The sequence below is a fragment of the Arachis hypogaea genome, chromosome 20 (assembly GCF_003086295.3).
Source record: "Arachis hypogaea cultivar Tifrunner chromosome 20, arahy.Tifrunner.gnm2.J5K5, whole genome shotgun sequence".
NCBI classification, from domain to species: Eukaryota; Viridiplantae; Streptophyta; class Magnoliopsida; order Fabales; family Fabaceae; genus Arachis; species Arachis hypogaea.
Window position 1 is genome coordinate 21,212,793 of NC_092055.1, and position 23,114 is coordinate 21,235,906.

The 23,114-nt window shown below is 33.1% G+C and overlaps 1 protein-coding gene across 2 annotated transcripts; it reads right to left on the bottom strand.

The window, feature by feature from the left end:
- Positions 1-21,550: 21,550 nt before the first annotated feature.
- On the bottom strand, positions 21,551-22,847 carry LOC112782341 (uncharacterized). Of its 2 annotated transcripts, XM_025824697.3 has the most exons (4): positions 22,604-22,847; positions 22,410-22,498; positions 22,125-22,298; positions 21,551-21,992 (listed from the first exon to the last, which is right to left on the bottom strand). In XM_025824697.3, the coding sequence occupies exons 2-4, from the start codon at positions 22,422-22,424 to the stop codon at positions 21,840-21,842; spliced, it is 342 nt and encodes a 113-aa protein (XP_025680482.1). In that variant the 5' UTR covers positions 22,425-22,498; positions 22,604-22,847; the 3' UTR covers positions 21,551-21,839. The 2 variants fall into 2 exon arrangements, with proteins under 2 accessions (XP_025680482.1, XP_025680481.1); XM_025824696.3 differs by having other exon boundaries at positions 22,410-22,847.
- Between the last annotated feature and the right edge of the window lie 267 nt (positions 22,848-23,114).

A 23,114-nucleotide genomic window follows, 5' to 3' on the forward strand; every position in this document is an offset into this window, starting at 1 on the left:
ACGGTTTTACATGATTAACTAGATAGTTAATGCTGTTGGTTCATGGTTCGACTAGTTTAACCGGCCAATTCAGTCTAATTTTTAAAACCAACGCAAATAAAATTTAAGAAGTAAAATAAAAATAATTTAAAAAATATGATAAATTATACTTTTATAAGTAGTAAGCCATAGATTTAATTACTAAAAAGGTATGAAATTATTTTTTATATTATATTATTAAGGTGTAAGTCTTTTTTTTATTCTATTTAAAGTGAATATTTTATACTAAATTACCTTGTTTTATTAAGAAGAGAAAAAGACAAATAGGTTCCTAATCTTTTGTCGCGCAGATATTTTTGTCCTCGAAGATTGAAAAATACATTTAGATTCTCGACCTCTTAAAAAATCGGACATTTAGATCCTTACATTAAATAGGGTCCGTTAAACTCAAGGAAAAAATCTTATCTGACTCCCGTTGAGCTGACCTGGCCGTTACGGTGTCCTATGTGGAGGTAGAGTTTTTAAAACGAGGACAAATTAGTCCCCCTCCTTCAAAACGACCTCGTTTAGTGAGTATTCCTTCCCTTAAAGATCCTCTGGTCCTGCGCCTGCTCCTTCTTGCCGCTGCTACTCTACTACTCGTGTGTTGCCTTGCTCGTCGGTGGAGGGGTTTTCCTCATGTTTGTTAGGGTTTTTGTTCTTGTTCTTTTTTTTCTTCTTTTTATCGAAACTTGCTTTCCCTCCTCCAATGGCGGATTTAGCACCAACATCGCTACAGGTGGTGGTCAAATTCAGTCCAATAGTATTACATAAGAAAAGTTCTCACTCTTACTTTCTATTTCCGATGCCATTGGCACAACAACAAAGTCAGAGGAACAATGGCCGCTCTTGGCAAATATTTCCTTGTCACCGATTTTTCTGAGTCATCATCATCTAATTCCTAATTTGACTTATCATTGAATTGTAGGGTGTTAGAAAAAGCACTCTCATAATCAAAGTCTTCAAATCTCTCAAAACTTTCCATCTAAACCTCAAACTCCAAGGCTTCTACACTCGTAAACTACCCAAATTCTTCTTCATTTCTATGAATTCATGCTATGGTTATCAAAATCATATATTTGTTTCTTCTTTTTTGCAGGTGAAGTTAGAAGTTCAGGTGAAAATGTTAGTTTTGAAGTTGTCACTTTTGATGGTCACATATGCCCACTTACCTCCATTACCATCTCAATGTACCACCCACCTTTCTTCTTCTAGGGGTGGTGCTTGAGGATATTCATTTTTCATTCTTCAAGCTTAGAAGACTGAAAATTTGTAACAATAAGGAGCAGCAGCATAGGTGGGGGATGATTATGGAATTTGCAGTAGTGTATGATGGCGGTGGGAAGGGACGAACCTTTGAAGTGGAGGGATACTATTCAAAACGACGTCGTTTTGAAGGAGGGGGATTAATTTGTCCCGTTTTAAAAATTCTCTCTCCACGTAAGACACCATAAGGGCTAGATTAGTCTAATGAGAGTCATGTCTGACTTTTTCGTTGAGTGTGCCAACCCTATTCAATGGAAGGATTTAAATGTCTAGTTTTTTAAAAAGTCAAAAAACTTAAATGTATTTTCTAATTTTCAAAGAAAAAAATGTTTGTGGAACAAAAAGTCAGAGACCTATTTATCCTTTTCTCTATTAAAAATTTAGTTTTTGACTAACCTTTTAATGTTTTATAGGTTAGCAATAACTTAGCATTTATGATTTACCAAAATAAATTTTTATTTATTGAAATGTCCAACGTGCAAAATATTTATTTTTTCACATTGTTCTTAATTTCTTATACATCTTAAATATAACGATAAGAGATAAATAATACAGAAATTAAGTATCATGCATCCCAGATATATTTTTTATTAAAGTGTTATACATTTCGAGTGTACGACTATATTTATTTGTCTTTTATCTTTTATATTCGAGATATATAATAACAGTGTAAAAATATAAATATTTTATACATTTTACATTTTAAAAAATAAAATATCTAAATAATTTAAAAATAAAAAATCCCTGTTGTTGTATATATCCATGGGAAAATGAAAATGGATCTTTCTGTAGTCTATTGTTATATGGTGTATAGCTGTGTAAGTATATATCTACAAGTAAAATAGAAAAAAATATAATTTTTTTATATTTTGTTGCCATATGACATACCTAAAAACACAAGTTATTTTTATAACGCATAAATCAGATTAAAAGGTAGAATCTATATAAATAAAATTGGCTCTAGGGTTATTAGGTGAAATCTTGGGCATATATATGGAGGACGATGCTACCGTGCTAATAAAAAATTTGTTAGCAAAGACCGAAAATAAGTAGTGTAGTGGAGGAATTTACGTATATGTAGGTTGTTTTAAAAGTTCCCGACAACTTTACAGTTTGCTTAGAAAGTGATGGAGGAGGATAATTGGCTGGTTCTACTATGGAAAAAGAATAATGTGGTCCTTTAAGAATTTGGGAGGTTTTATAAAATAAAAAAGTTGTAGGGGTTGATTTATAAATGAAGATGAGTTGAGAAAAATTTGAGTTGCTTAACTCAAAAAGATGAAAATGAAATTTTGTAGTGCCTTCCTGTTTTTCGTTCCTTCTTTTCGCTAGTTCTTCCATGCTTTGATATTATATTCACTTTAACTGGATTTTTTAAAATAAATAATTTATTTATTTTAATTATCAAAATAAATTTGTAGTATATTTATCAATTTAAATAGATGATTCATCTTTTTTATTATTTAAAATAGATTGTTTAACTTTTTTATTATGTTAAATCGTTCATCTTTTCTATTATTTGAAAAAAATGTTCTATTTTTAAGAATTTAGTCCAATTTTAAATTATTTTTGTGTCCACTCTGACAGGAAGACACAAAGACACTAACAAGAGACACAATTTATTGTTTATTTTTTATTATTTTTGTTAATTTATTATAATTATATTTTTTATTATTATATTTTTCTTTTCAAATTTATTAATTAAAAAATGATAATAATTTAAACTTTTATAAATTGTGCTAGTTTATCACCAAATAAAATATAACAACACTAATTTTGTGTCTTGTTTTTAAAGTCTTGTCTTATCCTATTTTTAAAACCAAATACAGCTAAGCCGTTATACCAATTTAATTAAACTTAATTACCGAAATATCTTTGTTATATAATATCACGGTTAGATTAATATAATAACGAAAAACAATTAAACTACACATATATTATTCATAATCTAATTTTAGTCATTTCAAAATTAAAAAAAATAATATATTAATCTTTTTAAAATTTGATTATTATTATTATTATTATTATTATTATTATTATTATTATTATTATTATTATTATTATTATTATTATTATTATTATTATTGTGGACACTTTTGCTTGTGAGTTTTTTTTTTCTTGTTTACAATTTGTTTTATGAGTGTTTTTTCATAAAAGAGTAAGTAGTAACCTTACCATTTTGTTAACTAATAACTATTAACTAGTGTCCAATATTAGTTTAAAATATTTGTTCTTTATACACATGTCTGTTAAAAGCTAAAGTTATAAAAAGTCCATAAACTTAATCCTTTTCTAATTGCATCTAAATAACAATGCTTTTATTAATGATTGAAGCTTCTTTATAATTATTATAAACTTTGGATAAGAATATAAATACATATACTAACCTATACGATTGATTAACAATCACACACTTAGAATCAAATTAAGTGTCCTTTAAGGACCACTTGATATTTTCACCACCATAGCCAAATCCATCTGAGCCTGAATAGTTTTTGGTGATATCTTTCTAAGCACACCACTTTCTGAACCATTTCTAATTACTTTCTCTTAATTTTATTAAAAAAATTGCCGAAAAACAATTTCTTAAATAAATATAATGTAAATAAACGAATTAATTTTATTTTATATACAAAAATTTCATATTACTGTCCTCATTTAATTTATTATAATCACTTAATTTTAAAAAACAAAAGAAAACTACCATAAAATAGTATTATTCTTATTAAAATAAGTTCATTTTTTCGTTTAAATTATATATATTTAAATTCATATTCACAAAGTTCAGAGGTTAAAAATGATTTTGATTAGTTGAATCACATCAAACTAATTAGTCGAATCATCAAATTACAAAATACTTAGTACATTTAGCTTAATTAACTAATTGAGTAAATCTAATTTTAATTACAAATTACAAAATTATAAAATTATATATCATGTTTTATACTTAATTAAAAATTGTAAATATAATTGACTCGTCATAAATCGAGAATCCTAAATCCTAAAGCCTCAATCCTACAAAACACACATAATTAAATCATTAAAAATTTTATATCATAAACACTAAAACTCCAAATCCTAAATGATAGGAAGTGGGCACACAAAATATTAAAATTTTGAGAGATGAGTTGAAAATTGTGACACTTGTAAATGATTTAGACAATTCATTATTTAAAGATATTATTCTTATAATTTTTTCTAGTAATTATATAATATTTAGTAATACAAATCGAGAATCTTAAACTCCAAACACTAATATTAAATCCTAAATTCTAAAAATGAATCATAAATCCTAAATTATAAATTATAATAAATTCTAAATTCTATACCCTAAAATTTATGTTAGATAATTTAATAATCTGATATGCAAAGATGCGGTACAAATCCTATAAATTTAATTTCTATTAGTGTAAAAATAACTTATTTTTCTTGTTTAAGGCGTTTTTCTATTACAGTGTAATGTAAGTTTTTTTATTAATTAAAACAGCAACACATAAGATAAATTAGGTTTTGTTTAAAAAATTAGGTTTTGTTTAAAAAAAAAATCTAAATGAAATTAAAGAGAATTTCAAAATCAATTTAATTTATTAGATAAATTTTTTTTTGACATTTTTAAATTATTACTAAATATTGTATAATTACTAGAAAGAATTACAAGAATAATATTTTTAAATAATGAATTGTCTAAATTATTTATAAGTGTCGTACAACCTTCAACTCGTCTCTAAAATTTTAATATTTTGTGTCTCCACTTTCTACTATTTAGAATTTGCGATTTTATTGTTTAGGATGTAAGGTTTCTGATGATTCGATTATGTGTGCTTTGTAGGATTAAGGATTAGAGTTTAGAGTTGAGACTTTAGAATTTAAGATTCTCAATTTGTGACGAGTCAATTATATGTATAATTTTTAATTAAGTGTAAAACATGATATACAATTTTGTAATTTGGAATTAAAATTAGATTTACTCAATTAGTTAATTAAAACTAAATGTACTAACTATTTTGTAATTTGATGATTCAACTAATTAGTTTGATGTGATTCAACTAATCAAAATAATTTTAAACCTCTGAACTTTGTGAATATGAATTTAATATATATATATATATATATATATATATATATATATATATATAATTTTAAAAAAAGTGAACTTATTTTAATAAGAATAATGCTATTTTATGATAGCTTTTTTTTTGTTTATTAAAATTAAGTGAAATATAATAAATCAAATGAAGAAAGTAATACGAAATTTTTGTATATAAAATAAAACTAATTCGTTTATTTACATTATATTTATTCAAGAAATTGTTTTTCGGCAATTTTTTAAAGAGAAAGTAATTAGGAATGGTTGAGAAAGTAGTGTGCTTAGGAAGATACCGCAAAAAACTATTCACTCTCAGGATAACCCTAAACCTTTAATTTGAATTCTCCTCTCTTTTTTTCAATGTCAAATAATATACTTCCTTTATCTTTGTTCAATAATGTAACAAAAAAAAAAAATAGACTTCAATGTTATACCAAATATTTGTTGGATCCTCAAAAAAGTCCAAGAACATAATCATTATCATTAACGAAAGATTAATTACTACATCTAATTACTTGTCCTCTTCCATCACTCTTTGGGCACGCTGCAGGAGTTTTCAGGGACTTTCGAGGCAACCTACACACATAAACTCTTTTATTGTGCCACCTATTTTCAGCACCTGCTGAAAAACTTTTTGTTCGGCATGGTAGCATAACCCATAAATGGAAGCGTTTCACAAGGCACAGTACGGTCTTAATATACTGGTGAAGCATGTATGATAAAGTTGCAATTTTTTTTATCATTTAGATAGATTGTGAATGACTACTCTACTCTCATTTCATAATAGGAAAAATCCATTATACATAGCTCTCAAATGAGAGAAACAAGTTTTGAGCTGCGGTCTTTTGGTTTGTGGTCAGGATAGCAAGGAGTAAAAGTAAAGGGAGGCAGGTCATCATCAAATGCATAAACGCCGTGGTGACATATGTGACCTGAGCATGCGTTGAGGAAGGGGTCTAGAACAGTGGATTCCAATTCTGAATCAAAGCTTTCCGTCGCCGAAGCTGGATATGTTGGTGTGGTTTGTCGGCATCTCGTTGAGTGAATGAGCGGCCGACGTTGATGCGGTGTGATCTTTTTGGGTACACCGCAGATGTTATCGTGGCTCGACCACATGTACTAAGATGAGTGTTGTTAATTCTTCATTTATTGTTTACGATGGAAATGCTAATTAATCCCTTCTTTTTTATTTGAATGGTTTGGATTATGTTTCGTGGTTTGAATGAAATCTTCCAAGTAAAGTTTGGTATAATAAATTCATGTGAAAAAACGGCATCAAGAACAAGTTGTATAGCTGTTGGTATAGGGTGGGTTGTTTCGATCGATGATGATGTGGTGAGTGTATTGTATTCCTAGAAGCGTTGATATTGGGGTAGAAGCTCTGGGTTGCCTATATTAACATGTTACAATATTTTGCTTTGTTAATAGGGTTGCATTAATTGGCCAGATTGTGATCAGACTGGATATTATTGTTGCCTATGCAATAGTGGAAGTTCTTTGGAACCACAAGTAGGGGGATCATTTAGACGAAGCAGCTACCACCTATTAGGAAATAGATGAACAACATTAATCATAAACCGATATCGACGTCAACCAATTATGAATCGGCAATTCCAAATCTGAAGGATGGGCTTCTGAATCAGGTATATGACAGGGGAGAACTTGTAGATTGTGATTATATTAGTTTTTTGTCATTGTGAAGATGAATGGTATAAGTTCATGAAATCTAGGGTAATTGTAGCCTTGTTAATTGTTATGTAGGAGACACTTTTTGACATGGGCATCGAAGGGGACGAAGCGCCAAAGTGGGGTTTCCAGCAATGGCGCAGACAACCATAGATCCTCAATCGGCTCAGGTACCAAGTCATGTTAGCATTGACGATGTCTTGAAGATGGAATTCTTTACCCCTGGGGAAGCAAGAGAATTCTACATGAGTTATAGTAGGCTAAAAGTTTTTGCAATAAGGAAGAGTAAGAGAGTAAAAAATGCCAAAGGAGAGATCATTATATACACTTTTGTTTGCAACAGACAAGGGTTGATGCACAAGAAGTGGTTAGAGAAGTTGGATAGAAAAAGAGAGCAGAAGCCTGTAACTCGTTGCGGGTGTGTGGTAGAGATGAGGATCAAGAGGAATCATACTAATGGAAAATGGTTTGTTTCACAGTTTGTAGATGATCATAACCACACCCTTCTCTCAGAAAGGTTGATTGGATATTTGCCTTCACACAGGAATACGTCTGATGTAGAAATTGCTCAAATGAATAGCTTGAGGCAAGTTAGAATAAGTATCCCAAAGATATACCAGTCATTTGCGATGCAAGTTGGGGGCTTTAACTTAGTAAGGTTTACTAAGCAAGATATGCACAATGAGGTTTGAAAGCAAAGTGCTTTGCAGGACGGGGATGTAAATGCCACATTGTGATTTTTCGAACGTGCTGCCAGGAATGATGAAAAACTGTTTTGGAGGTATGAGGTAGCGGATGGATCTCGTATGTGTGACCTTATATGGAGTGATGGCCAAAGTCAGGAAGATTATGAGGCATTCGGTGATGTACTCACCTTTGATGCGACCTATAGAAGGACCAAGTATAACCTTCTTGTCATTGTTTTGTCTAGGGTTAATCATCATAATCAAACATGCGGGTTTGCAACAGCAATGGTTTCATGCGAGTCACAGGATTCGTATAAATGGGTGCTGAGACGGTTTCTTGAATGCATGCGGGGAAAGGCCCCAAAGGCAGTTATAACTGATGAAGATCCTTCTATGAGGCTGGCTATTATGCATGTGTTTCCAGATGCGTATCATAGAATTTGCGCGTGACATCTACTTGGGAATGCCATTGCTCATAGCTCACAACCACGGTTCACCCAATTATTCAAATAGTGCATGCTCACTGATATAGAGGTCGATGAATTTAAAATTCAGTGGGAGGCGATGGTTGACCTCCATAGAAAGTTGTCATGGGTCACCGCGTACATAAGGGGTAAATTCTTCATAGGCATAAGGACAACCTCTCAGTGCAAGTCGTTGCATGCTAAGTTGGGTGGGTTTGTGGAGAGTAGATATGGGATATTGGACTTTGTAACAAATTTTCAAAGATGTGTCGATTTTCTTAGAGACAAGGAGGAAGAACTTGACTTTCGATCTTTTATGGTACCCTAGTGCTTCAAACATAGTTCCCAGAGATTGAGATGTCGGCGGCAACCCTATATACCCGTGACATCTTTTTATAGATTTCGAGAGTCCCTTAAGCGGGCCGTAAGATTTTACATTGTAAACTGACAGGATTGTGAACATGGATGTTGCTATGGGATACAGAAGTATCACCGCCCGGAGGCAACCTGGCAAGTCTTGCATCAGTTGCACGATGGAACATTTCAATGTAATTTCCGTAGGATGGAGTTGTATGGGATCCCTTATGTTCACATAATTGTAGTTCTGGTTGGTATTGATATCGGTTCTTTGCCGGAGACTCTGGTCTTCAAGAGGTGGTTGCAAAAGCACCAAGAACAATGTGACTGCCGACAGACAAGTCACTGATACGGGCGATGTTGCATCCCAATACCATAGCAAACTTGGTGTATTTGTAGACCAATGTAAGAGTTTTGCTAAGGTGACTTGTCTAAGGGACGAGGACTACAAGGTTTTTAGTGAAAATATAGCACGGGATACTATTATATTAGAGGTCAAACATGGGTTGCGTGTAGGCCCAGATGTGAATCCACACGTTAATGGTGAGGGGGTGGTAGGGTAAATGATCCGGCCCACGTGCATACAAAAGGCACTGACAGAGGAAACGATTCTCATGGAATAAAGGGACCAAAGAAGAGAAAATATTGCGGTTGCGAGAAACTGGGTCATTGCCATACTCGCTGCCCAAGTGCGCCTGCTTCACGCCAGGCATTTCATGGACCGCTAACAGTTCTCGAGTGTAGCCAAGCACAACCTCATGTTAGAACCATATGTTGTGTGTCAGTTATAATTCATTTGATTTTTAGAGTGGTTGTGACATTTTTTAAAATTTGAATGATCAATGATAAACAAATTAAGACATACCATATGTGAATAGATCTTGAAAAATTTGGCTGAGAAAATCAAGTTGAACTTAACAAAATTATTTTAATAGCGGGAAGTAATCAAGTAAAAGTTAGAACGATAATGCAATATAAAATCCTGATAAAAAATTTATAGTTCCGGATAAGGAAAAAACACATTAAAAAAATTGATGAATAGTGGTTAAAAAAATTGACTCTTAATTAAACTCTAAATCTGTTATTAATTGGGAACCAAATTACAATAGCTTTAATGCTGATTTGAATTTAGATAGATCTTCAGAAATCTGCAGAAAACAAGTAGCATCATTACTCCATGAGGATGAAATGTGACAAACAGAGTAGAAGCATTAGCAAAGTATGTAAGAGACGGAAAAGTACGTAAATCCAAGATGAGATATTCACAAAGTAGGACAAGCATAAATGTATAAATGTCAAAGTGCTAATTCAAGCTCTTAAGGGTAGAGCCATATATCTTGTGTGACATCAATAATTCTTATTGGAAAGATTTGTTTTTATCAGGAGCGTCTCTTTTTAGTCATATCTGAATCTACAAAGAATTCAGACCTATTGGATATAAAATAGGAAACATTTATTTATGACCCTAGTTACCTCTTGTAACTTTGTGCAGATGACACCGTCACATACAACTTGCTGTGAGGATTCAAATTTTTTTGTCTCTGAACTTGCTGTAGGTTATGTAAGTGCCAAGAATGTCACCTAACTATTTATTGCCTTATGCTGCTCGTTTCGTTTAGATTTTCATTAGTAGTTTTGTTAATTGTGGCTGAGTATCCTAATATATACAAACATGAATGTAAGTTGCAGCAGGAATTACAGATGGGGGTTGGCACGAGGAAAAGGAAACTGAGCGTTGATCTTCCAATCACATTCCCGCAATTCATGTCATAGGGGGATAGCGTAGATAGATCTTGTAACGGTTTTAATTATTCCTCGAAGTGTAGTAGATGATTTTTAAGTTTACGTAGTGAGTGCCAAGGCACTAACCATGTCTAATTGAAACTAGCACAAGGACACTTTATTTGACTATGTTTGGTTGTTATGAAATATCTACTTGTGAGAACTCCTTTGTTTTGTTATCATTGGCTTGTTAACATCATAGAAAATGTGGGTTAATATGCAGAATTTTTTTTTGAAGCACCGTCTGTGATAATTAAAAAGTTGTCTTGTTAGCTGATGTAAAGTTTGCTCCTGTTAGGGAGCACATACATTACTAAGAGAGAAACAAATATTAACTCAAAAGTAACAATGTGCACAGCTTATGTGTTGTATGCTATGCGACACAACAAAGGAAGAGTGCCAATAAAGGTTGAGCATTTTATACTCTCTTTGGGGCAAAACCTAATGAAAACACTTACAACACATGCAACTTAAAAAAAAATCATTCTGAGAAATGAACAACCGACCATGCAAGTTAACTAATAAATATGCATAAATAGCCACACCATTTGCATCCAGGGTGGGTCCATATCCAATGTCTACCACTGAGATAATACAAGTAGAGTAGATACACTAAAGTCTGGAATTAACAAAACATAACGGCAATAACTAATTTTAAAATATTTGGGCCTTGGAAATAGTTCCCAATTTCATTCTTATACAAGCATGTACATAAAGTAGTATTCAGGGAAGGGACGGGAAACTGTACTACACCTTCTCTGCCTTGAGGTCCACAAGAGCCTTAAGCTTACTGTAGTCAGATGCAACAACCATGATTGCTGTTTTCATCCTTAATGTGGCCTCATCACCCTGCGATATATATAATTAAGTGTCAATTTCACCAAGGCCAAATTAATTTCTAGACAGCTAAAATGCTAAGGTTGTTCTAACCAGGTTGCCAAAGATAGTTGGGGAGAATCAACCGTTGTGAGACATCCACCAGATGCACCATATTCCAGATTCATCTCTATCCAATGAAAATTGTCATAGCAATAAACGAATGAGTTAAAAATGATTCAGTCTTTGTATGTACATGGTGCGCGAAAATTAAACTCGCACAACTTTACCAGCAAATGCACCGGGTCATCCAAGTAATACCTCAGGTGAGTGAGGATTGATCTTACGAGGATTGTTGGATTGAGCAAGCAGTAGTTATCTTGCTGGGCTTAGTCAGGCAAACAGTAAAAGATGGTTGTTGTTGAAAACGCTTAAAATAAGATAATAAAGAAAGCAGTAAAGAATTGGTGTAAAATCAATGTTAAGGTCTCGGAGATGTTTATCTTTCCAGATTAAAATTTCTTACTAACTATTTTAACAATGAATGATTCATTCCATGACAAACTGTAAGTGATTAAACCCTAAGTCCTTAGCAACTTAATCTCCTCTGATCCTCATCAAATGCCATGGTCAGTGGTCATTCAATTCAAATTGGAAGGTGAAGTTTAGAAAACTAGTTTATACCACAAAGGCCCTAATCACCCCAGATCTCAGTTGAACAGATGTTTCCATGTCCCCAACGAGTTGTGGATTAGCCGTCTAGGAGGTGTGTTCTCAAGCTGTAGTTCAGGCGACCTTGGTCAGAGTATCACAAAAAATCATGTAGAAAAAGGGGTCATACTTCCGTTCCACCCAGTTTCATTAGATTAAAAACAAAACACACCTTAGAATTGAATCAAACATATAAAATAGAAAAGTAACAATATTAATCCATAGAAATAATCAGAGTTCCTAACCTTAACCAGGAGGTTTAGTTGCTCATAACTTTACAAAGAAAAACGTGGAAGTGAGGAGTCCCCCGCCCAGAGGAGAGATCGAATGTCCCATGAGGAGGAAGGAAGTCCCCTATTTATAGTAAAAACCTCTAAGACTAAACCTAGAATTCAAATTCAAACCAAATCAAAACAAAATCAAATCTAGATCAAATCAAATCTTTTGATTTGAAACTTGAATTCTAAACCTAAAAGATATTTATTTGTAATTAAAAATTACAAAAAGAAAATAAAATAGGCTAAGAAGTGCTAAATCAACTTGAGAGGCCCAAAGAGGAGCGATTCGGACTGCTGGGGGCTTTCAGCACCAGTCTGGGCGTTGAACGCCCAAAAGGGGAGTATAACGATGCTGATTCTGGCCCCCCTGTTGGCACTACAACAAATATGGCCTTTAGCAACGCCAAATTTTGCAACGCCTTAAAACCGTTCTCTTAGATAGTTTTAGACAACGGTTTTTTTGTAGTGTTACTGTTGAATTCAATTTGTCATTATTTTATAGCAACAAATTAAAACCGTTCTCTTTGACTATTTTAAAGAACGGTTTTATAACTGTTACCATGAATTATTTTTAAGCAACGATTTTTTTTGTTGTTTAAAGAATTGTACAAAGGAAACGCATTAAAACCGTTGCCGAAATGCTACTCTTTAAAACCGTTCTATTAGATGGTCTTAGACAACGGTTTTTACAGTGTTGCGGTTGAAGTTCATTTTTTCATTACGCTATAGTAACAAATAAAACCGTTCTCTTTGACTATTTTAAAGAACGGTTTTACAACCATTATAACAATTGTTTATGAAACAACTATTTTCTAATATTATTTAAATAATTATACAAATTAAACAATATTTTTAAAATATAATATTTTTTATAATTTATAATAATAATATATAATATCTATTATAAATTTATTTTAATTTTATTTTTTAAAATAATATTTGTTATTTATTTATAATAATAGTTTTTGAGTATTTTATAAATTCAGCATTTATAGAAAAATAGTTTAAATTTATATAATTATCTGAAATTATAATGACTGATATATCATTTGCCTTGCAAATTGAAAATAACCTTGAAAAGTATAAAGTATAAAGGTTACATGGCTTTTGATGCATCCATTTATTAATTTTTTTTAAAATTTACATTCGATTAATCGGGAAAATCACTGCAGGAACCCTTTATTTGAAGGGAATTAAGAAAAATCGTGAATCTGATTCCTGTGCGTTGCATCTATTGTTAATATATAACAAATATTAGAATAATTAAAATAAATATATAACAAATATTAATATAAAAAAATAAAACTAAAATAAGAAAGCAGATCAGAACAGACGCGCGTTCTACTTCCTCTTCTCTTCGAACGCTACTCTTCCTCCCTCCACCGCCCTAACCCACGCCTTCAGAATCAGAGACGTCATCGAACCGCCGTTCCCAGGAAGCCCCAAATCGCACCATCATCGCAAGTCACCAGGAAGCCCTAAATCGAAACTCACCATTGTCGCGCCATCATCGTCGCTGCATCCTTCCCAAAATCGTCGCTGCCTCCTCCTTCCCGGCATCGCTGAGTCTCTCCTCTCCGCGGCGTCGCTGCTTCTTCCCTCTCTACGGCTTCAGTGCTTCTCCGTTCTCCACGGCGTCCTTGCGTCTTCTGCTTCGCTGCTTCTCCCCTGTTCTGCCTCGCTGCTTCTGCTTCACTGGGTTGTGCTTCGCTGCTTCTGCTTTGCTGCTGCTGCTTCACTGCATCGGCCGTTTGTGGATTGTCATCTATGGTAAGTGTTCTTCTTCTCTGATTTTCTGTTGCTTAGTTAGGGCTTGATTGGCTGTTGGGTATTTTCTGTTGCTTAGTTAGGTCTTGATTGGTTGTTGGGTAATCTCTGAAAGTGGTGATGTTTGTGAACATGAGAAAGAAAGGTGTTGAATCTTGACTGAGTTTCTGTTCTGGTTTGAATGTTGTTCTGAGTTTCTGTGTACAGGAGGATGTTACTTTAAATTTGTTTTTAATTAATTGAAGTATTCAATAGCTTAATCGTGTTCATGAGATTGGTTCAGTTGGTTCTAACAGGTTTTTCTACTACTCTTGCATAAAAGAAGCAGAATTTTTAACGAACTCAATAGTGAGAAAATCTTATTAGAGTCATCTGAATCAATTCCATGAATACAGTTAAGTGGTTGATTACTCTAATTACTTATTGAAAACAAATCTAAACTGTTAGTAATAGTTTCCTTCTTTCTATTGTGCTTAACTGCATATCCATTTTTTAGTACATAAAATTTCTTTTGGGATAACTGAGGCAACTCTATTGCCAACCAGTGTGTGGTTGTGACCCTGTTCGGGTAGCAATACAAGCAAATTTATATAATGTTGGGCAGTTGCAATTTTTAACACATACTGTGATCTGTATTGTTTGGGTGGGAGCTAAAAAGTCTTGTTTTCTTAAAAGACTGGATTTTGATAATTCTATTGTTTATGTTTATGTTTTGCATCTTTATTTATCTCTATTCAATGGCTGTTTAGTAGGTTTGCATATAAAATCTATGGGTAATGACACCTCTGCTGTGCCACCATCTGCTATATGCATGCAATGCAGTTTAAGTATTTTCTTTTTCTTCTTTGATTCATTGTGCTATTAAATTATAGAGATATGCTTAGCAGCTTAGCTATGGTTTTTTGTTCTAATTTATTAACCCAATTTTGGCTAGTTGGGTACTGTTTGATTTTTTAGTTATATATCACTTTTGAAAATAAGATTTCTAAAAACGGGTTTTAAAAGTTAATTTTTTTGTTGAAAAATCTGGTTATGAATTACTTATATTTTTATTCTTTGTTGCTGTTGTAGTTTGTCTATTTAAAACCAGAAAAAGGGAATCAAATAGCGGGTCTCTCTGTAGCTGCGACTACCCTAGACATTGAGCTACACTACAGGTGAATCATTTGATATATTATCTTTTTAAATTTGTTTGAAAATTTAATGTTTAAGAATATTTAGTGATTAATTGATTGCTGAAGCTTCTTTGCATAATTTGTTAGATACAAATTAGTTATGCATGCTTAGTGGATTATAGGTGGTTAGGAAGTTTTATCTGAATTGTAGTGGATTTAGGTTGAACTTTTTGGTTGCTGCTGATGCCTTTTATGAATGGTTTTCTGAGCTGTTTTAATTGACAAATGATGGTTGTTGCATTACTGTTTCAAATTGTATAATTCTGCTTTATCCTTGTTAATGGCTGATTTCATGCCTTGTTTTGATTGAGCAATGATGATGATGGCCTTATTCTGAGCTGTTTTATTAGTGCTGATTTGATTTTAGTGAGTTCATATGGGTTGATTTTGCTGTTTAGCGCTGCTTTATCCTTGTTAATGGCTGATTTCATGCCTTGTTTTGATTGAGCAATGATGATGATGGCCTTATTCTGAGTTATTTTATTAGTGCTGATTTGGTTTTAGTGAGTTCATATGGGTTATTTTTGCTGTTTAGTGCTGTTTTATCCTTGTTAATGGCTGATTTCATGCCTTGTTTTGATTGAGCAATGATGATGATGGCCTTATTCTGAGCTATTTTATTAGTGCTGATTTGGTTTTAGTGAGTTCATATGGGTTGATTTTGCTATTTAGTGCTGCTTTATCCTTGTTAATGGCTGATTTCATGCCTTGTTTTGATTGAGCAATGATGCTGATGGCCTTATTTTGAGCTGTTTTATTAGTGCTGATTTGATTTTAGAGAGTTCATATGGGTTGATTTTACTGTTTAGTGCTGCTTTATCCTTGTTAATGGCTGATTTCATGCCTTGTTTTAATTGAGCAATGATGATGATGGTCTTATTCTGAGCTATTTTATTAGTGCTGATTTGGTTTTAGTGAGTTCATATGGGTTGATTTTGCTGTTTAGTGCTGCTTTATCCTTGTTAATGGTTGATTTCATGCCTTGTTTTGATTGAGCAATGATGCTGATGGCCTTATTCTGAGCTGTTTTATTAGTGCTGATTTGATTTTAGTGAGTTTATATGGGTTGATGTTGCTGTTTAGTGCTGCTTTATCCTTGTTAATGGCTGATTTCATGCCTTATTTTGATTGAGCAATGATGCTGATGGCCTTATTCTGAGCTATTTTATTAGTGCTGATTTGATTTTAGTGAGTTCATATGTGTTGATTTTGCTGTTTAGTGCTGCTTTATCCTTGTTAATGGCTGATTTCATGCCTTGTTTTGATTGAGCAATGATGCTGATGGCCTTATTCTGAGCTGTTTTATTAGTGGTGATTTGATTTTAGAGAGTTCATATGGGATGATTTTGCTGTTTAGTGCTGCTTTATCCTTGTTAATGGCTGATTTCATGCCTTGTTTTGATTGAGCAATGATGATGATGGCCTTATTCTGAGCTATTTTATTAGTGCTGATTTGGTTTTAGTGAGTTCATATGGGATGATTTTTAGTAGACTGATGAGACGCAGAAGCTGGTGAATTAAAAATTATTAAAATGGTTACGTTGCAAGTATAGTTCTTAACTCACCGAAAATCTGCCTATCAATTTAGAAGTATGTCACAGAGAGTTTGAATTAAAAATTACTGGGAGTTTTAAGTCCCAGGTCGTCTCCTAACGAGTTGCAGAAAAGTGTGCTATCTTATTAATCAAATGTTCAAAGAAGTTGAGTTAAGTAAATTGGAATTTAAATTGAGGAAATTTAATTAATATGAGTAAAAGCCTTGACTGGGAGTTGATTGGTTGGAATTTCTACTATTGATGGAGTGATTGTAAGATTAATTTATAATTAATGGTTGTTCTGTTTGGTTATCCTTTACTAGGTAAGGGAAGTCAAACAAGTTAGAATGCCAGATCTGTTCACAAGTTGCAACCCACTTAGTTCAAAGGGATTGGCGTTGGTGACAGGATAGCAATCCAACATTTAACCCAATTACAAATTTTCCCTTCAATCCTTCCAACTCAAGAGTTCCTTTTAATCAACTCCCCATCAAGTAAAGAAACTACTCACGCATTGTAAATAATAAATCCATAGCACATGAAAGGGAATTAAAAGAAGACATGATTATTGGAATTGAAATTGAATTAAAAAGAAATAATCCTTGCATTAATTAATCATAAAAGTATTCAAATAACAAAATTGAACAAAACAAAGAACATGGAAGAATGAAACCATGTTAAGAAAACGAACTAGAATGACGAAGTCTTGATGATGAAATAACTCTTCTCAATGTTCCAATGCTAAGATCAATTGAAAATTAAAAATTCTAAAACCTAGAGAGAAAAACCTAAGAGAGTAAAACTAGATCTAAAACTGTCTCTCCATGAATGTGTTGTTTGTTTCTGCATATTCTCTGACTCTAGTCTGCTGTTCCGGGCCGAGAACTGGGTCGAAATAGGGTCCAAAATTGCCCCCAGCGAATTCTGCAGATTATACAGATTGCACATGTTACGCGATCGCGTCATCCATGCGGACGCGTCACTTGCGCTTTTCCTCGCCACGCGTTCACGTCGTCCACGCTACCGCGTCGCTTGGGCTTTCCAATCCGCGCGGCCGCGTGAGCCATGCGGCCGCGTCGCTGCGATTTGCTCTCCTTCGCGCGGTCGCGTGAGCCATGCGACCGCGTCACTTCTCGCTGGTTATCTCCTCAAATTCTTGTGTTTCTTCCATTTTTGCTAGCTTCCTTCCCAATCTCTAACTCATTCATGCCCTATAAAATCTGAAACACTTAACACACAGATCACGGCATCGAATGGAATAAAGGAGAATTAAAATTAAATAATTAAAGTCTCTAGGAAGCAGTTTTCAAACATGTAATAAATTCCGGAAAGAAATCTAATATGCATGCTAATTTAATGAATAAGTGGGTAAGGATCATGATAAAACCACATAATTAAACATAATATAAACCATAAAATAGTGGTTTATCATAGACATTATTAGTATTAAAGATGTGTAGTTTTATATTTGATTTTTTTCTTTTTTTACTAGAAAACTATGTTGAAGGGGAAATCGAACTTGATTAAGGTCAAATTTTTAAGAGCAAGTGTTACAGAGTAAAAGTCATGAACTTGTGGATCAGACATGATGATAAATCTATTTGCTACTTAGCTATTTCAACTCTTCTTTGTTATATTTTTTGCAACATTAGATGATATAGTTTGAGGTTGTCATGATAGTATTGTGGTATTCTGAATGTGATTGTGGATCTTACAATAATTTTTATAAGTCAAATTTGATGAAAAATGAACAATTATTTTTCTTTAGTGACTTTATTCAAATAGTTTAGATTATTTATTGACTCTAAATAATTAAAAAAATGAAATTAATTTCATTCACGAGAAAACTACTATTGTAAATAAAGAATTATATTACGAAAAATCGTTGTCAAAAGTTACAAAGGACAAGAGTGTTAAAACCGTTGCCAAAAAATGACACCAACGGTAACGCTTTAAAACCGTTGTCTTAGATGACTATAAAATGGCAATGGTTTTAAAACCGTTGCCAAAAAAACCAATGATAATGCTTTTAAACTGTTGTCTTAGACAACTATAAATTGGCAACAGTACAAAAACCGTTACCAAAAAACGATACCAACGGTAATGCTTTAAAACCGTTGCTGTTGTGGATAACAAAACTACTACAGTTTAAAACCGTTGTCTATCCAGGTACAGTTCTAAACCATTGTATCATGAAAAAGAACGGTTTAAAACCGTTGTTTCTCGAGTAACGGTTTGAAACCGTTGTTTAAAATTTGTTTTCAAAACCGTTGCCTATACCAGTAACTTTGGCAACGGTTTTTTGGTTACCATTGCCTTAGGTAAAAAACCGTTGCCTTTGAGCATTGGCAACGGCCGCATATACCACAGGTCAAAAACCGTTGCCAAAGCGTTACCTAAAGTTTAGGAAACGGTTTTTCAATACACGGCAACGGTTTTTGACCGTTGCGAAAAGCCTTATTTGTTGTAGTGTGGCGTTCAGCGCCAAAATGGGCATTCAGCGTCGGGAGGGGGAAGTTTTTGGTCCCTCTTGGGCGCTAAACACCGAGCAGCAATGATTCCAGAAGAAAAGTATAGACTATTGTATATCGTTGGAAAGCGCTAACAGTTGGCTTTCTAATGCCATTCAGATCGCATCAATTGGACCTCTGTAGCTCAAGTTATGCTCATTGGAATGCAAGAAGGTCAGGGTTGACAACATCTAATATTCTTTCTTCGTTGTTGCACAAAACTTTGCCAAATTCTCCTGACATTTACCTGAAATCATAAAAATACTACAAAAACTCAAAGTAGCATCCAAAGAGGATTTTTGTACTAAAATATAATAAAACTTAATAAAATCTAACTAAAAACAACTAAAACATGCTAGAAAAAAGGGTATAAGATACTCACGCATCAGTACAGGCGTACAGGCCGTCATAATATTTCAAAATCGGTTCCCAATCGTTTGGATTATGTGGTATGGTTTGGATTGTATCAAGTCTAAAAATTGTGTAAAATCTAATTAAGGGAAGGAAAAAAAATGATTTATTCCTTAAATGCGCATGGTTTGAAATTGTGCTCAAAATACGCACACCCATTTCATCCCTGTTCGACCACGAAATGGATTATAACTCCATTTCACAAGAAGTGTCCATGAAATGGACCTGCTGCATGTCAGAGAGCAACTCAAGCCCGCCTTCCACGAAATGAAACATATCACAGGGTGCATCCACGAAATGGCCAAGCCGTCCCTGGCACCAACGAATTGGTGGACATCAGCTGAGCCAACAACGAAATGCTCTTATATACTATGTTTCTATAATAAGCGAGTTTAATTATTTTTAGAAGGCACTTCAATATATAGAAGAGAAAAAAATTATTTGCTAGTATTTTAGCCATTCATCAGTTAAAGCAGTAATAAAAAGTCATCTTAATTTTTGTTATATTTTTTAAGTAATATCAAAATTTCTGTAATTATAGTCATCTTAATTTTCAGTGTTTGTTACTATAAAATAATAGGAAAATTTACGTAAATAAAATGTTTGGATTCTAATTTTATGCAAATACAACTTTTGAAATATGAAGATGCAAATGCATTTTTTTATATGACAAATGTTGACTTTTTTTTTATTTTTTATAGTGCTCTAATTTTTCAAGTATTTTATTAATTTTTATGATATTTTTATTATTTTTTGTTAATATAAATTCTTTTTTTCATCTTTTACTACATTGTATTTATGTTGTGTATGAAATTTTTTTATTTGATTTTATTCATATGAATTTTATTTGCTTTTTATTGTATTTTTTTCATATGATATATGTTGTTGGTTTTATAAAATTTTTATTATTTCTTATCCGTATGATTTTTTTTATTTCTTTGATGTACTCTATAAAAAAAGACAAAATAAATAAAAAATTAATCATAAGTAACAATATAGCCATAAATAATGAAAATTTATAGTTCAAAATAATACTAAATTAAAGAGTACTGACAGTGCTAGAAAAATTATAGAATATTTTCTTTTTGTTTGAAATTATAAAATTGATAGTACTCTCTTTCATATACAAAAAATTGTAAATCTGAACCAAACCGAACCAATTATATTTTGATCGGTTCGATTCTAATTTTACCATAAATTCGAACCGAACCGACCCGTGCTCACCCCTAATCAACAGAAACCGCTGCTATCTATAGCAATTTTTGTGTTGCACCCTAACAATCTGCTGCTATCTATAGCGGATTATGTTCTTTTCGTAATTTTGATAAATATTTTTAATATATTTGATCAGTATATCTCTTATGCTTACCACCCAATTGTTACAAATTATATTAAGAGAAGATAAGAAAAATTCAAATTGACAAGTGTCATCGGATTCTACACGCAATTATTTTTGGAAGTAAAAAAAGGAAAATAAATATAATAATATATTATATGAATTTTGTTTTTGCCTAGATATAATACATGATAAAATTTAATAGTATCATTTAATATATATAATCAACTCTATTTAATAGAATAAGATTTTGTTATTATTATTGTTTATTAATGTAAAAGAATTTTATATAGATAAATAACCGTATTAAAATTTATTATTTAAAATATTATCTAAACATATAAATTTAATTGGATATTCGTGGAAAAAATTTTACATTCTCATGCATCAAAATTAATATATATATATATTCCATTGTTCCTCCAAGTTTTATGTATATCATCTGTTTGTTTTAATTCGTATTCAGTTCTAATATCTCACGCCTATATTTCGTGAATGCCCCTGTGATATGTTCCATTTCGTGGAAGGCGGACTTGAGTTGGTCTCTGACACACAGCAGGCCCATTATGTGGGCGCTTCTTGTGAAATAGAGTAAGAATCCATTTCGTGGTCGTCAAGAATGAAATGGGTCTGCGTATTTTGAGCACAATTTCAAACCATGCGCATTTAGGGAATAAATCATTTTTCCATGCGTATTTAGATAAAAAAGCCAGGAAAAATTGGGAGACAACATAGAATGAATTACACGCATAGCTTGCTGGGAATGCTCATGGGGTATTAATACGTCTCCAGGTGTTTGGATCTGGTGAGACATGTTGAAAATTAATCATATTCGGCTCAAGTTTGAAAATGTTCCCGAGGCTAGCCATCTGCAGTTCCCATCACCATAGAAAGCATTTTACTTACAAAAAAAAATAGTTGCATGGTTATTAAATTTTTCGTCAACAAAATGCCTTATGAGTTACGTACTATAAGGCGTATGTTGCGCTCGCGCCTAGGTTCGGACTCTATGGTTGTGCAAACATCAAGAGCATAAACAGAAGCTCTTTTTACATCCAATAAGAGCATGTACCAAGTATCAGGTGGTTTGCAAATGGGTACAAATACCTGTTCAAACGAGCAGCAAAATAAAATAGCAGTTAAATAGATCCATATTGTGTGTGTGAATGCCAGATCAGTTACTAGTTCATGTTACACTTGGAGCAATCATGCCCAAACATCAAGATGAATATTCCTTACATGCTCAAGTTCTTGAGTTGGTGTCATCCAGCGTCTCACATAACTCTCTATTATATGTTCCATTGGAGTTTGGAACAAGATCTCAGTGGCAAAGGTTGACAGAAAGAACCAGCATCGCAGCACAGGGTTCGCTTTGGCTTGAAGTGAGGAAAGCATCGCAACAGTGTTCACGACCTATATTGGGTAAAAAAAATTCCAAGTTTTTTAGATTTACACAGTTACATTCATAAATCATTAGCTGTTGTTATTAGGAAAGAATGTTAAGTCAAGTTCCAAGGTTATTACATCAAAGTGGAGCATGAAATCGGGCCTGAGGGATAAGAACTTTCCACGAGGCAGAGTGAGCTCATAATGCTTAAATAAGTTCTCAGTTTCTTTACAAACACAACAAACATGCATAGGGATTTATTAGAATCCCGTAGATATGTGATCAAACCCAAAACAATTATTGCATGTGTTCTAATTTTATAGATTGTTACCTCATTTCATCATTTTTGGCAAAAATATAAGTCCTAAGGTGGCACTCGTCCCTAGTCAAAACCACATGGGGAAGTTCTGTGTTGAAAATAGCTGAATTGTTAATTATAAAAACAACACAGTGTAGCTTTATAATAAAGAATGGGACACCTACAGTAAAATTCAATTGTTCAAAGGGTTAATCATAGGGTTTCTGTTATGTTACTTGCCTTAGCTATGTGGTAAACTGGGTTTTCCAGGTTCGGCGCCAGAATGCGTCCCCGACCCCCCCTTCCAGCACGACAAAACAAAGATCGTCTCTGCGGCATCGAGTTTGATTAGGTCTTGGGAGGAGATCGCATGGTCGCATCATCATGGAAGGTAGCTAGCAAGTTTTCACTTGAGACCTGCAGCATCTTCAGATGCCTCAGAGCTGGTTTGGAAGAGGCATAGAGATCACAGACCCGAGTTGTACTCTCGAACTGCCCTTCAAACCTTGTACTTTGAAAAAATACATGTTCAACCAATGTTCTG